At 56.2% G+C, this 12769-nt stretch overlaps 5 protein-coding genes across 5 annotated transcripts; 3 read left to right on the top strand and 2 right to left on the bottom strand.

Moving 5' to 3' along the window:
- The first annotated feature begins 313 nt into the window (after nucleotides 1–313).
- Nucleotides 314–2741, top strand: JDV02_000119 (uncharacterized protein). The gene has a single exon (XM_047980892.1). The coding sequence runs from the start codon at nucleotides 602–604 to the stop codon at nucleotides 2045–2047; it is 1446 nt and encodes a 481-aa protein (XP_047836850.1). The 5' UTR covers nucleotides 314–601; the 3' UTR covers nucleotides 2048–2741.
- Nucleotides 1672–5214, bottom strand: JDV02_000118 (uncharacterized protein). Its single transcript, XM_047980891.1, has 7 exons — nucleotides 4847–5214; nucleotides 4696–4766; nucleotides 3927–4630; nucleotides 3632–3864; nucleotides 3229–3570; nucleotides 2854–3161; nucleotides 1672–2781 (listed from the first exon to the last, which is right to left on the bottom strand). The coding sequence occupies exons 1-7, from the start codon at nucleotides 4951–4953 to the stop codon at nucleotides 2174–2176; spliced, it is 2373 nt and encodes a 790-aa protein (XP_047836849.1). The 5' UTR covers nucleotides 4954–5214; the 3' UTR covers nucleotides 1672–2173.
- A 607-nt stretch (nucleotides 5215–5821) lies between these two features.
- JDV02_000117 (uncharacterized protein) lies at nucleotides 5822–8261 on the bottom strand. Its single transcript, XM_047980890.1, has 6 exons — nucleotides 7600–8261; nucleotides 7358–7536; nucleotides 6703–7295; nucleotides 6500–6643; nucleotides 6290–6420; nucleotides 5822–6204 (listed from the first exon to the last, which is right to left on the bottom strand). The coding sequence occupies exons 1-6, from the start codon at nucleotides 8136–8138 to the stop codon at nucleotides 5919–5921; spliced, it is 1872 nt and encodes a 623-aa protein (XP_047836848.1). The 5' UTR covers nucleotides 8139–8261; the 3' UTR covers nucleotides 5822–5918.
- Nucleotides 8262–9767: 1506 nt separating this feature from the next.
- Nucleotides 9768–11401, top strand: JDV02_000116 (uncharacterized protein). Its single transcript, XM_047980889.1, has 2 exons — nucleotides 9768–10346; nucleotides 10426–11401. Exons 1-2 carry the CDS (start codon nucleotides 9949–9951, stop codon nucleotides 11138–11140), a joined length of 1113 nt encoding a protein of 370 aa, XP_047836847.1. The 5' UTR covers nucleotides 9768–9948; the 3' UTR covers nucleotides 11141–11401.
- A 382-nt stretch (nucleotides 11402–11783) lies between these two features.
- JDV02_000115 (uncharacterized protein) lies at nucleotides 11784–12546 on the top strand (the record flags this gene model as incomplete). Its single annotated transcript, XM_047980888.1, has 2 exons — nucleotides 11784–11831; nucleotides 11906–12546. The coding sequence occupies exons 1-2, from the start codon at nucleotides 11795–11797 to the stop codon at nucleotides 12544–12546; spliced, it is 678 nt and encodes a 225-aa protein (XP_047836846.1). The 5' UTR covers nucleotides 11784–11794.
- Between the last annotated feature and the right edge of the window lie 223 nt (nucleotides 12547–12769).

Here is a 12769-nt window from a genome sequence, read left to right as displayed (position 1 = left end):
CTGTTGGAGGTGGGCGTCTGGGCTGCCACTGGACGGCTACCGTGGCCCACAAACAAAACCACCGTAGCTGTCCGCGCGTCCGGACGGCTGTCGGCGTCATGGGGCATTGGTGATGGGGGCGGCAGCGGTGCGGTCGCAGCCCCGGCGAGGGGTTTGTGGGGTAATCGGCTCACTTGCCGTCAGGCCATGTTCCAATGACCTGCTCCCGGGCGATTGACACGATGGCAACGCACGAGAACGTCGGCATGGTCTCGGTCATCGACTCCGCAAAGCATGGTCGCTTCGGTGCACCAGTCAACAAGCGCAGCCGGTTATCAACTAAAGCCTTTCGTGGCCGGGGTCCCGGTCATGCCCGCTGGCCACTACAAGTGCCCCCCGGTGGCTTGTTGCAGGAACCGTAGTTCTAACCATGACCTTGATCTGTCGTGCTATAAAAGCTTGACTACAGAATCGTAAAAACGAAGAGTCGGCAGTCTCCCCGCCAGGCTTCTTCTGGCTCACATTTGTGACCGTACATAACTCTCATTCCATAATTGAGGTTGACAATCAGGAACGAAGCCTTGTGTTTTGAGCGGTTTGCCTTTCAACAAGCAACTCGACCATGGCTCCAATCAGCAGAACCTTAATCGCCGTCGCCGCATGGAGCAGCCCGGCGTTGGCAACAAACTACTACGTGGATTGCTCGCAATCATCAGCCGGTTCCGGGACACAAAGTAGTCCATGGAACAGTCTCGCGCAGGTGAACTCGCCAACGTTCGCGGCGGGCGACGTGATTTCGATCAAGGCCGGTACGACATGTAAGGGGGTTCTGTCGCCCAAAGGCAGCGGCACAGCGTCGGCCTCGATCAAACTCACCAGCTACGGCTCCGGAAGCAACCCCATCATTGATGGCAACGGGGCTGCTGCCGCAGTCACGCTGACCAACCAGGATTACTGGACTATTTCCAAGCTCTCCGTCACCAACCCGGCCTCTGCCCTCGCCGCCAGGCAAGGCATTCACGCCACGTCTAGTGACGGCAAGACACACACGGGCATAACCATTGATGGCAATACGGTCTACAATGTCGCGGGCCAAACGAACAAAGCCACGCACTCTGCGGATTTCATTCTCTCTGCCGGCATCCTCGTGGACGTAGCCAACAAAGGCAGCCGCTACGATGGCGTACTGGTCCAGAATAACGATGTCCACGATTGTGGAGGCGGTGGCATCAAGGTGCGAGTGGGCGAGGCGACAAACTTGGGCCAGAAGCCTCACGTCACCAAGAACAACATTAACGCTTGCGGCGGCGACGGAATCTTAATCTCCTACGGTAACGAGCCTCTCATCGACTATAATACAGCCAGCAACCTCGGCACCGGAGCCTATCCATGGACTGGTGGTAATTTCGCGGGGATGTGGGTTCTAGGCGATCATAATCCCGTCATCTCGCACAACGTCGTCTACGGCAGCATCATGTCTCTATACGATAGCGAGGCTTTCGATTGCGACTGGGGCAATACCGGAAACTGCACTGTCGAGTATAACTACAGTCGCGATAATGCCGGCGGCGCGTTCCTAAACTGCGACGGCTGCGGCACGTCTGGCGGCGCGGACCAGATCGTGCGGTATAACATCTTCGAGAACGATTGCCGCATGATCAGCAACGGCGATAAGCCCACGCTCTACTTCTACCAGAATGTCATGTATTGCGCGGATAAAGACTTTGAGATTGAAGTGCCCCCGACGACGCACTTTACAAACAACATCTTTGTCGGCAACAGCAAATCGACGCTGCCCACACGCGGTGGGATAAGCTGGGAGTGGAATGTCTTCCAAGATGTCGCCCGTCCAACCAACAATGGCATCGCCGGAAACCCATTCTTTGTTGACCCAGGCAAGGGAGGCAACACCCTGGATTCAGTCGGCGGCTACCAACTCAAGAAGACGTCACCGGCCTTGCACAATGGCGCTATCGTTGCCGATAATGGTGGAAGGGACTATTATGGGAACGCCGTCTCGGCAACAGAGAAGCCCAATCGCGGTGCCTATGAGGGGCCGGGCATCTAAGTATTGCAGCGTCAATGGGGCTAGATAAAGCGTTTGCGTGTTCGTCCATGTCCATTTTCAGGAATCCAGAAGTTCGTAAATTCAGGCATGACTTCGTGAAGAATTTCGGCACGACCAGAGCATACTTCAGCTAGAGTCCTGCGCCCCTTTACGCTGAGCCACTTCACCATCTCGATTAGGTCGCTTGTCGTATTCTTTTGCCCGGCTTTCAAGTCTCCTCAGCTCGGCGAAAAAGTCGAAATCTTTGGCCCCGGAGCCGACAACCATCTCTGTTCCCTCAGCGGCCGCTGAGCGACCACTTGCAGCCACGGTCATCGGCCAGCCACCGGTACGAGAAGCCGGCAGCAATGACTGCGCAAAGTCGACAACATTCTCGCCAAGCGCGTTGATACTATCGGCGCCAAAGGACGCGATCCCACCCGGGCTAATGCCGCTGGATGGGGACGTCGCACAGTGTTGCAGCACACTTGGGATATCGGCTGCGCTTGATATGTTGTAGAAGTCGGGGAATGGTGTTTGCTGCGGCGGCCTCGATGCCGACGGCTCGGCTTGGTATGACGGGAGGTCTCGGTCTCTTTGTTCGGCAAGCGCTCTGGCGAGCTTCGTCGCCGGGCTCTCCGGACAGATGTTATTAGCTTGAGAGTCGGCCGACAGGCGTCGAGATACTTCATTCAAGGACGAAATGATAGAGCTGACTTCATCAGGAGGTCGTACGGCGTAGTAGGACGCTTGCGCTGTAGTGGTCCATGTTAGTCGCTCTGCCTCAATCGCCAGCCAACAGGGCGTGAACCTCTCGCTGAACATACCTAGTAATACTTGCCCGGCGACAAACAGGCAAAAGGTAAATTGATGAGGAGCTATTCCCTCACTCACAGCTAGATATCGTCGCGAGATCTTGTCAATCTTCATCGCCGCCATGACACATGCCTCCTTTGACGCTGCCGAGACGAGCCCCGAAAGCCATGCCTTGGACTGCGGCGGGGGGTGAGCGAGTCTACGATGCAGCATGATGATGGCGGCGTTGTGCGTCATGTGTGCCAACGTCAGATTCGGATCGATGTAGCCGTTTACGACTCGGACATCCCGCCATCGGTGCGTCAAACACAGTTCCCATCTACGCGAGCAGTCAGTTCTGCGAAATAGTCTCCTTTCAAGGGCGGCTTTGTGGAGGGATGACATACTGCAGCAGACGCGAGTCGAGTTGGCGGAAGCGGGTCAACCATGCCGACAGTCGATTGGCATCCCCGTGCTCCAACGAGTGACGCAGATTAAACTTGGTGATGAGAGACAAGGACTCGGTCGCTTCGATGGTATATGCAAGACCACCAACACCGTTTGGTCCTTCTTTTGTCGCATACGGGGGCGGGAATGGCGATGTCTCTTCCGGTGCCGCGCTATCCTCCACCTGCGGCTGGTCGTCCAGCTTGAAATACGAGGTCTCAACGCATTGATCGGACTCCCACATGCACCCGTCACATGGCAGGCGTCTTCGAATGCTTTTGCTGGATATTGCCGGAGCGGTGCTTGTAACGACTCTCGTTAGATCACCTGCATGAGGTTTCAGTCGGGTATACAGAGTCGTACCTCGTCATGATGCTGCAGAAGCGATCCATCAAAAAAGCCGCCCAGAACACTCTCCTCCGCTCTTCGGTCTCAAGCCACGTAGTTGCTGGCTGTAGTACAGGGGGGCTCGTCATGAAGAACTCCGCAAAGGAGTCTCCTCTCGCCGAGTCTTCAGCATTGAGCTGCAGGTCCTCGACCTTGCGCGTGACGAGAGAAATGAGAGACCACGGCGACGAACTCCTTCCACTTCCAAGCTGGAGCAACAGTTAGCTACAACATCTCGTCAGACTGGTCGTGATGATGATGAACTTCGTACAGTGTCGAACGTGATGAGCAGCAAGGCCTGAACAGCCTCAATCGAGTTTGCCTCTGTCGCTGTAGAGGTCACCCCTTGGCGACAGACTTCAGCGTATTCGCTCAGATCACTCACTTCCTCCGCGTCGGTCTTGACCACGTGCTTGGCAGCTACGGCGACTATAGCGCGGATGATGAGGGTGACGCCATCGGACCGGTTCGGGTCACGCGCTCGCCGAAGGAACGTCGACGGATGAAGGACCGGCAGCCATGGATGCACCACTTTGAAGTACGTCGTCAGGGTGTCATCAACCTGCTTCGGAAGCGGGTTCAGAGAGCACAAATCCTCCGTCGACGTTGTGTGGATACGCTTCGGCGCTGCGTACGCTTCGAAGCTTCGCTTCCGCTTTGTTCCAAGCTCGGGGAGTCGACCGCCCCCTTGGCCGTCGTGATCTGAATCCGCATTTGCCGCCGCCGACTGCAGCGCTTGTTTCAAGCGGTCCGTGTGCATGCGCAGTATCGTCGGGTGTTCCCCCTCGCTGTTCGACCGGCCGGGGGAAGTCGGTGGCCCGACACGACTCCGACCGGCGTCCATGAACTGCTGCATCAAGATGCCTTGGCCGAGGAACATGCTCTCCAGCGCGTCTATCCGCTGGTTGAGGCGCTCCACTACACCAGTCTTGATGCCGCCCTTGAGGCGTTTGTCCTCGTATGTGCACTCGACACCTGTATGGGTCTGTGAGCGAGACGAATTCGGGCGCCAGGTTGGATCCGTCACTTGCTATTCTTACCGGACTTGACGCATTGTGAGCACGGCTGTTGCCTGGAGCATTTTGACTTCTTTTTGCGACAGGACTGGCATCTATTGCAAACAAGAACAAAACGATTAGATTGCCGTTAGACAGGGCTTTTGCTGCGACGCCCACGTGGAAGGACACAAACGCTGGTGTTTCCTCGCTCCCTGGGCCATCGGCGCGATTCTGGGATCCGAATGCGTCGTCCTGTTCGTATTCTCCATCAACAAGCTCCGCTTCGATGTTTGAGCCCATTGCGTCACGTCAGTCGCACGGCTTGTCTCCGAGCACAGGCACGGACAATGTCGAGTGTCAAAAACGACTCTTGCCGAGCGTTGTGAGATGCAGGGTCTTCGACTGAGCTCCTCAACATCATCGTGCCACCACGGTCCCGTACCGATTTGACCCCAGCGCCGTTGACTCGAACCAGCGGAGTCGCCTCGCCGCAAACCCCAACTATCGCCTGCTGGTGCCTGCCGCGACCCGCGGGCCCATCAGCGAACCACTGACGGCGCGTACAGTATACGAGTCGCAGAAGAAGGACCCTAGTCGGCTCCCCGCCAAGTGCAACGTGACCCCATGCTGTGGGGAAGCTCTCGTTCCCCAAAACCCCGCGATCGGCTCACACACTCCCCTCGTCGCCGGCGTACGGAACGCCACCGGGCCGGCCTCCGCCCTGCGCGGGGAGTCGGGGACTGGGGGGGGTCGCTACGGCTTCGTTTGGTGTTGCGGCACACCCCAACTAGCATCACGGTCCCCATGGGGAAGTCCATATCGCCTGGACGCCGCCCACGTGCAGTCGCCAGTGTTTCCCGCAGAAGGATCGTGGGGTGTCGGCTCCCCGTTCGTTGAGAATCAAGTGCACGTGGTGTGTCAGAAAATTTGGTCGCATCGAGACCCGCATTGATTTGTTATGTTTGTTAGTGTCACCACGACTTCACCACGAACACACCAAGCCTTCACGGCTTACCCTGTACGCGTGAAACACGATTCGTTGTTGAAACGTTTCTGATGTGCGGAGAGTTAGCTGGTGGCCTCTGTGCCGTGAATTAATACTAACTACGTTCGTTATCAAGGATCGGTAGATCATGTCTCTGCATTGAAGGCTATATGTATAGCTAAGGGTCGCAAGTATGTACATGTAGCTAATAAAGGTGTGTCCATATGCATGACGCAACGGGAGGGCCTGAAGCAAACAATTGGGTTTGCCAGCGTACCAGCTAAACCCCGCCTCTACCCCGAGCTGCTTTGTACAGAGCCTGGATATCGGACTTCCACTGTACCGCGTCGGGCCGAAGCACGCGTCGGTCGTAAGTGTATAAGCCATTGACCTCTCCTTCAACGTCAGTTGTCTGGGTCCAAACACCACCGCTGCACGCGTATCGCTCCACTTGCTCTCGAAATTCTCTGAAGAGAACTCCTGCGCGATAGTTGTATGCGTTGAGATCTTCGTTGATCTCGTAGGTCTGGTTGATGCTGTTGACAGCTTGGTCGACCTTCCAGAGGCTATGAAGGGGCGGCTTTGATCAGCTCCTGTCACACTTGCACAAATTTTGACGCAAATTGTATGGCGATGACAGGAAATACATACTGCTCAGATGACACATTGTGTCCGATGCCACCGAACTCGCCCTGGAAGCCAATTCGCTTGGGGTCGTAGGGCGAGGACGCCAGAGAATAGAACGGCGTGCCGCACTGAGGGTTGGCATAATGATGGTTGTCCTGTATATTAGATTGGTGGTGTCCACTGTCAGTCTCACTACCAATTGATTGGGGACTTCGCGGCTGAACGAGGGCTTACCGAGAAATCGCCAAAACCGTGGTCGTTCCATCCCGTCACCGAGTTGATGAGCCTCGTGGGATCAATTTCGCGGACAATCTCAGTCAGCTTCTCCTCCGGAAAGGGCTGAGTCCTCAGCTGGCCCCAGCCTTCGTTGTAGATGACCTGCGTTGAGTCGTTAGACAAGTTTCGGCCCACATTTGGCTCAATGCTATACGACCTACCCAGGTAACAATAGATGTGTAGCTCTTGTGCTCATTGATGAGAATCTCGAGCTGGCGTTGGAATTCTGCCTGCTGAGCATCATTTGGGGGTCTGTTACCATCGGCGGGCAGGCTGGGCATGTCTTGGAGGACCATCAAGCCAATTTCGTCACAAGCCTGGTAGAACAGGTCCGGCTCCACCTTGATGTGCTTGCGGAGCATGTTGAAGCCCAGGCTCTTGAGCATCTTGAGATCGTAGATCATGGCCTCGCGGCTGGGTGGCGTGTAAAGGCCGTCGGGCCAGAAGCCCTGGTCCAAAGTGCCGAAAAGGAAGTTGAACTTGCCGTTGAGCAGCGGGCGCTGGACACCCTCCACGACCCCGGTGGTGATGCTGCGGAAGCCTGTATAACTGTGGACCTTATCATCACCCATGGTCACGGTGACATTGTACAGGTTGGGCGATGCAGGAGACCACAGCTTAGGGGACTCGACACGGAATTTGACCTCGGTGTTGGCTGAACCCGACTTTGTCGCGACAACTCTGCCCCGGCTGTCAATGACGTCGAACTTGACCTTTGCATTCCCCTTCTGGGAAGTGTGAGCACAAGCAGTGACTGAAGCGCGGCATTAGCGATTGCATCTTCCTTCATTCGTCGAGAGCCAGAGCCCATCCTACCTTGACCATGCATATCGGCAGCAACGTCCAGCTGGGTCACATGGTTTGAGGCGACGCCCTCCATCCACACGGTCTGCCAGATGCCCGAGCACGGCCGGTACCAGATGTGGCTGGGGTTCTTGGTCTGCTTGCCTACCGGGATGATGTCCGCGTCGGTAGGATCAAAGACATAGACGACACTGCGAATGCGTCAGTCGGTTACTATGCGGACCCTTCTTGAAGTTCAAGAGATCAGGACATACAGCTTATTGCTCTGGCCGACCTTGACATTTTCAGTCACATCGATGCTGAAGCGGAAATATCCGCCGGTGTTGGTGCCGACTTTGACGCCATTGACGAACACGGTCGCCTGGTAATCGACGGCCTCGAAGTTGAGAACGATCGACTTTCCGCCCCAGGAGCGGGGGACCTTGAAGTCTCTCGCGAACCACATATTTGTGACGTTGAGCTCCTGGAGTCCAGAAAGACCACTCTCAATGCATGAGGGAATCATGGTCTCGCGGTCCAGAGGTCCGCTCGGAGGGTCGCTGGCATCGTCGCCACCGGCGTTTCGGAAAGTCCAAATGCCGTTCAAGCTTTGCCAGTTATCGCGCCGCAATTGCGGGCGAGGATGCTCGGGCCAGGGATCGGTGCCGACCTCATAGGTCCAATCCGTGTCCAGAGGCGGCGTCTGAACCTTGTAAGGCACCGGGGCGCGCTTGACGTTGGAGGCCGTGGATGCTGTTGCCAAAGAACTGAGCAACACCGCAGCCACCCAGGCAGGCGCAGAAGTGAGACGCATCGTGAAGGGCTTCAATGGAAACAACAAAGTGCAAAGACGCAAAGAAGCAAATCACCTTCTTCGTTCAATTCGTGCGCGCGCGACTTTGACACCCCGACGCTGGATGATGGAGCTCTATCGCCTGAGATCTGCAAACACTCAACAACAACTACGAGCCACGGCTCTGTCTTAAATACGTACGCGTTTGTCGTGTTTCTCCCTCGCATGACCGAGCCCCTCTTCCTTGGCGACAAGGGGTTCCTTACGATCTGGTTCGGCGTAGTCTGAAGACAGTGTCATCAAACATTGTCGATCAGTGAGACACCACGCCTAGCATGCCGGTGTCATGTCGGCGGTCGTGTCCTGGACTATGCCTGCAAGGCCCATTGTCCAACGTCACGCGTCCAAGGAACAACTCTTGCCATGACATCCTTTGCAGGCATCGCGGATGACAAAACTGTGCGGGCAAGCAACGCCGATTGGACCGCATATGCCGTTGCCCCTTTGGTGCCTGCACAAGGCTCCAGGGGTGCATGAGGCTAGAATTGTCTTGGGGTAGTGTGATTCATGCGACTGTTATACTACTGCAGTACGTCCCCCCGGTATTATGACAAGGGAGAAGGCCGGCCGAGCGCGCGACGCTATCCCCATCGGCCGCAACCCTACTCCGTCAAGATCTAGCATGCAAAGCTAAAGTCGCGTGGGCGGGGTGGGGTTGCTCTTGGTGCTTAATCGATCGTCACGCTGCGTGGAGACGCTGGATTTGGCGCCCATATGATCAGGTCATTCATGCTGAGAGCACCCACGAGACTTGCTCTTGCCTCCGGGGTCCAAGGCAGCCGGTCATCTTGCCAAGACTGCGTTGGCTCCCGTGGACTGAGGCTCAAAGAGGGTTGACTTGCCCGTTGAGGAGAAGATGCGCACGGATGGTAGGGGTTGGCATCGTGACGTTAAGAGGACTGGAGCGGGTAACTGTGTAAACAAGGGCGGACGGCTAGGCCGTGCAAGAGCCTAAATGTAAGACATTGCCGCTGCAACCACACGTCGCATTTACCAAGAACAAGCTTAAGCTACCATTACCACCTCGAACGCGTATCGCCCTCGCGGCTGTCTCACTTGCGGGTTGCCATTTGATGTGAGTGAGCATGTCAAGAGATGTTGGCATAAACTTGGCACTTTATAACATGAAGCTATCCTCGTCGTGTTGAAGTACGGTAATAGGACCAGCCACACGGAAAGGTAGTCGCGTGCCGAGTGGCTTTGGTTGTTGCGCCCCACGGGGCCGGCAAGGCAAGGGGCCACCACCCACCCTCTGGACGGAGCCCAGCACCCGCCGGGTCGCGTCCTGTCGGAATGAAGCAATGAACAGCCGGCATGGCGCGCGGCACGGCAGGGTTCTTCCCCGCCATTGGCTGCAAGCTGCAGTGTGTGTCGATTGTTCGCCCAGTGGGTTGTCACTGCGTGCTTTCTTTCTTCGCCAAGCTTCGACTCTTTTGCCCGCTCTGAGGCGGAGAGACAATTACTCTCCGCGTCAGCTAAACACATAAAGACAAGTTCATGCATACCTGATATCCACCACTTGGGGGGGGGAATGGGCGTTAGAGGTTGCCAAGCTGTCATGGTCTCGCCACTCTTTCACGGTGGCATGGACCAGAGTGGAGGCATGTCAGACGGACCCCGGACTTTGTGTCCCCGCTCGCAAAACTCGCCGCGCGTTGCGACACGCTCACGAGCGAGTCTCGAACTGGGCTTCATTCTTTGAAGGCGTCGAAAGGCTCACGAAGTCCATGCCCACGTCGTCGAGCGCTGTCTCAAACTACAGCCGTCAATCATGCCTGCTACGGTCATCATTACTCGCCGCTCAGGGGCAAAGGCTCCGTCGAGGACCAACAGAGCAATTCGCGCGTTGCCCATCGTGGCGTTGGCGCTGCTCATGGCTAGAGCAGTGTTGATGGCCGAAACGTCCGGGCCCCTCATTGAGCGCATGCATGAGCGCTCGCGATTCGAGTTTAGGGACGCCAGCGCTGCCTTGACGAGGCGGTTCTATGGCGTGACACTCATCGACGAGTTGTTTAGTCCCATCACGGCGGCCTTTGCTCTTCTCCAATTTGGAGTTGATTCGAGCGCCTACTGGCAGTCCCTGGTTTTCCTCACGGACTTTGCTGGGATATACGCCATCTTACTGCTTGAATCGTCTCGCGGCATGTACCGCGCGACCGTCTTCCGCTAGTACGTGTTCCCGGATAATGTGGTCTCGAATACTACTACGCGATCCAGTCGTTTGCTAACGTTTGTTGCCGGCTTTAAGCCCCATACTCCTAACATTCTTCGCACAGATTATCCCCGTCGGCCTACTGGGACCCATATACTACTTCGCGCTGTCTGTGTTGGCACCGCTGAACCAACTTCTTGACTCACCCGATATCGGGCGCCTCGACCCTGCCGTCGTTGCTGCCGTCCTCCCCACGGTTTTCCTCGCCTACTACCTGCCCCATTTTGGATCATATTGGTCTACATCTCTGGAAGACAGACACTGGTGGAATTGGATATGGCAACTCTATGGTGTTTGGGGCTCGTTGCTGCTCCTGCTGCTTGCTAGATCGGGCCTCGCGGGCTTTCTACTGCCGTCGACCCGGTCTACCGACTACCTACGCATCTCCGTGGGAACATTCGCAGCAGTCGGTACACTAACACACTGGTACGCGGCCCTCAACGCTGATGCTCCCCTCTTGGAAGCGCTCGTACCCAAATACCTCCTTCGGAATCCCCAGGACGGAATGGTAGCCCTTCGTACGATCGTGCAATACGACTACGTCTGCTCCTTCGGCGCAGTGTATTGTTGGCTTGGGTACCAATACCAGGACTTGAAAGCCGCCGGCCGGACGCGCCTATCATGGGCACGGATTGGGACTGTTGCCGTTGTGTCGACCGCAATTTGCGGGCCTGGAAGTGCCTTGTTACTAGGATGGTACACAAGAGAGCGCATTCTTCGAACTGGTAGGACAGCGACGAAAGTGGATTAAGCAATGCGTTTCAGGGACGGATTTCGACCCATGCTGCGAGTATTGACCAGCTGCCACAGCAGCAAAGCAGCCAGAGAAGATTTCAATGCGGTTGCACGAACGAGGCTCTCGGCGATCGCAGTAATGAAGTCGAATTACGAACGGAAAAGGCGCCCTGAAGCGCAGTGTGCCTCCATTGGGGTGGAATGCTTGTGAGTAAGAGGTTACAATGATGGAAGGAAGGGCATCTTGGCGGCAAGTTCTGGACGACCGACCAAATTCCTTACCTGAACGGAGCTTTGCCGTCAACTCAAAACGGCCTCGCGACCGTGCCATCTAATCTAGTTGGCGACGACAGGGCGCTGCAGACGAATCCTTCTGCTACTGAACAAATCGTGTACTCCGCATTAAATGATCCTACTAGGACTACAATGGTCGAGAGGGAAACCCATCAGTCGGTCGGGGCATCAGACACGCCGTGCCGTCGGAGGCGTCGGAGCGAACTAAAACTTGGCAAAAGATAGATTGCCCTTTCTTTGCATGGGTGTTTGTACGGTGGCTTGATGGGTGTCGGTGGCGTAGGCTTAATTTTGACGCGTCAACCCCTTCTTTGCTTCAATCTCGCTCATGTGAATACTTATCCATATCATACTACGTACTGCAAAGCAAATCAACATGGCCGACGTTGAAACAAGCTCCGGCGCGGGAAAAGGTGCGTGGCGCCATGCGCGAGATGGCTGCGATACTGCCCACAGCTGACATGTTTGTGCATTCCCGATTCCATAGCCCTCGTGGCACCCGCAGCTGCGGTGCTGGCTCCTGTTTTCGAGGACGACCCGGCAATCACCTATGTGCTCAATTCACTCCCTCGCCAAGAGCGCATCGCATACCTCCCAGCATACTTCACCGCGCTCCTCACAGCCGCCGCGCTGAATCGCGCCGTGTTTTACGAGGCAGCATCGTGGCAATGCACCTCGGTGGTCATGCCTCCCGGGGAGGATGTAGGCAACCCCTGGACGTTGATCCCGGCGGGTCTGGTCGACATGCTCAGAAGAATAGGCTTTGGAGGATGTAAGAAGATGATTTGGGAGTTCACCAACCTTACTGGCAACGCCAAGAAGCGGGAGCTGGGCAAGGAGAAGTATTACTACATCTTCTTCATCGGCACGGCGGTAGAAGGCAGAGGCCGTGGCTTGGCCAGCAGGCTGATTGAGGAGGCGAAGAAACTCGCCGCCAAGGAAAGACTACCGGTCTGGCTCGAAGCCACCACAGAGAGGAACAGGCGGCTGTACAGCAAGTTGGGCTTCAAGGACCTGGGAGGGATCGTCCTAGGCAAGGGAAAAGTCGGCGCCGATGGAGAGCGCAAGAATGGCGGCGAAGGCGTGACAATTTGGCCGATGATCTGGAGGCCTAAGAGCAAGACGTAACCGTTCTCTCGAGACATCTTGCAAGCACGCGACTTGCTGATTTTTGCTGATTTCGGCTTACCATGTATATATAAGTCTTTATCGGACCCTTGTTGGTTCACTTTAAGACGACTGTCTGCCTCGCTGAGCTGCCGGCGGAGCGGTGCCCGCCCCGACGTGTATCGAATGCATTCGCTTCGCATCTCCTCATTGTGACTTGGAACCTGAGGCCCGGCCATTTATT

The sequence above is a fragment of the Purpureocillium takamizusanense genome, chromosome 1 (assembly GCF_022605165.1).
Source record: "Purpureocillium takamizusanense chromosome 1, complete sequence".
Classification (NCBI taxonomy): Eukaryota; Fungi; Ascomycota; class Sordariomycetes; order Hypocreales; family Ophiocordycipitaceae; genus Purpureocillium; species Purpureocillium takamizusanense.
Note: the sequence above shows the minus strand (reverse complement) of the source record. Positions and strands in the feature narration are given on the sequence as shown.

Excerpts from the sequence above, each read along its gene's own strand:
- JDV02_000119 (XM_047980892.1), top strand. The coding sequence starts at position 602 with ATGGCTCCAATCAGCAGAACCTTAATCGCCGTCGCCGCATGGAGCAGC.
- JDV02_000118 (XM_047980891.1), bottom strand. The coding sequence starts at position 4,953 with ATGGGCTCAAACATCGAAGCGGAGCTTGTTGATGGAGAATACGAACAG. Across the intron at positions 4,767-4,846 it reads GGGAGCGAGGAAACACCAGC|ATGCCAGTCCTGTCGCAAAA; the intron begins GTTTGTGTCCTT and ends TGTTTGCAATAG. Across the intron at positions 3,865-3,926 it reads TGCTCATCACGTTCGACACT|CTTGGAAGTGGAAGGAGTTC; the intron begins GTACGAAGTTCA and ends CTGTTGCTCCAG.
- JDV02_000117 (XM_047980890.1), bottom strand. The coding sequence starts at position 8,138 with ATGCGTCTCACTTCTGCGCCTGCCTGGGTGGCTGCGGTGTTGCTCAGT. Across the intron at positions 7,296-7,357 it reads TGCCGATATGCATGGTCAAG|TCACTGCTTGTGCTCACACT; the intron begins GTAGGATGGGCT and ends GCCGCGCTTCAG. Across the intron at positions 6,421-6,499 it reads ACGGTTTTGGCGATTTCTCG|GACAACCATCATTATGCCAA; the intron begins GTAAGCCCTCGT and ends TCTAATATACAG.
- JDV02_000116 (XM_047980889.1), top strand. The coding sequence starts at position 9,949 with ATGCCTGCTACGGTCATCATTACTCGCCGCTCAGGGGCAAAGGCTCCG. Across the intron at positions 10,347-10,425 it reads CGCGCGACCGTCTTCCGCTA|CCCCATACTCCTAACATTCT; the intron begins GTACGTGTTCCC and ends GCCGGCTTTAAG.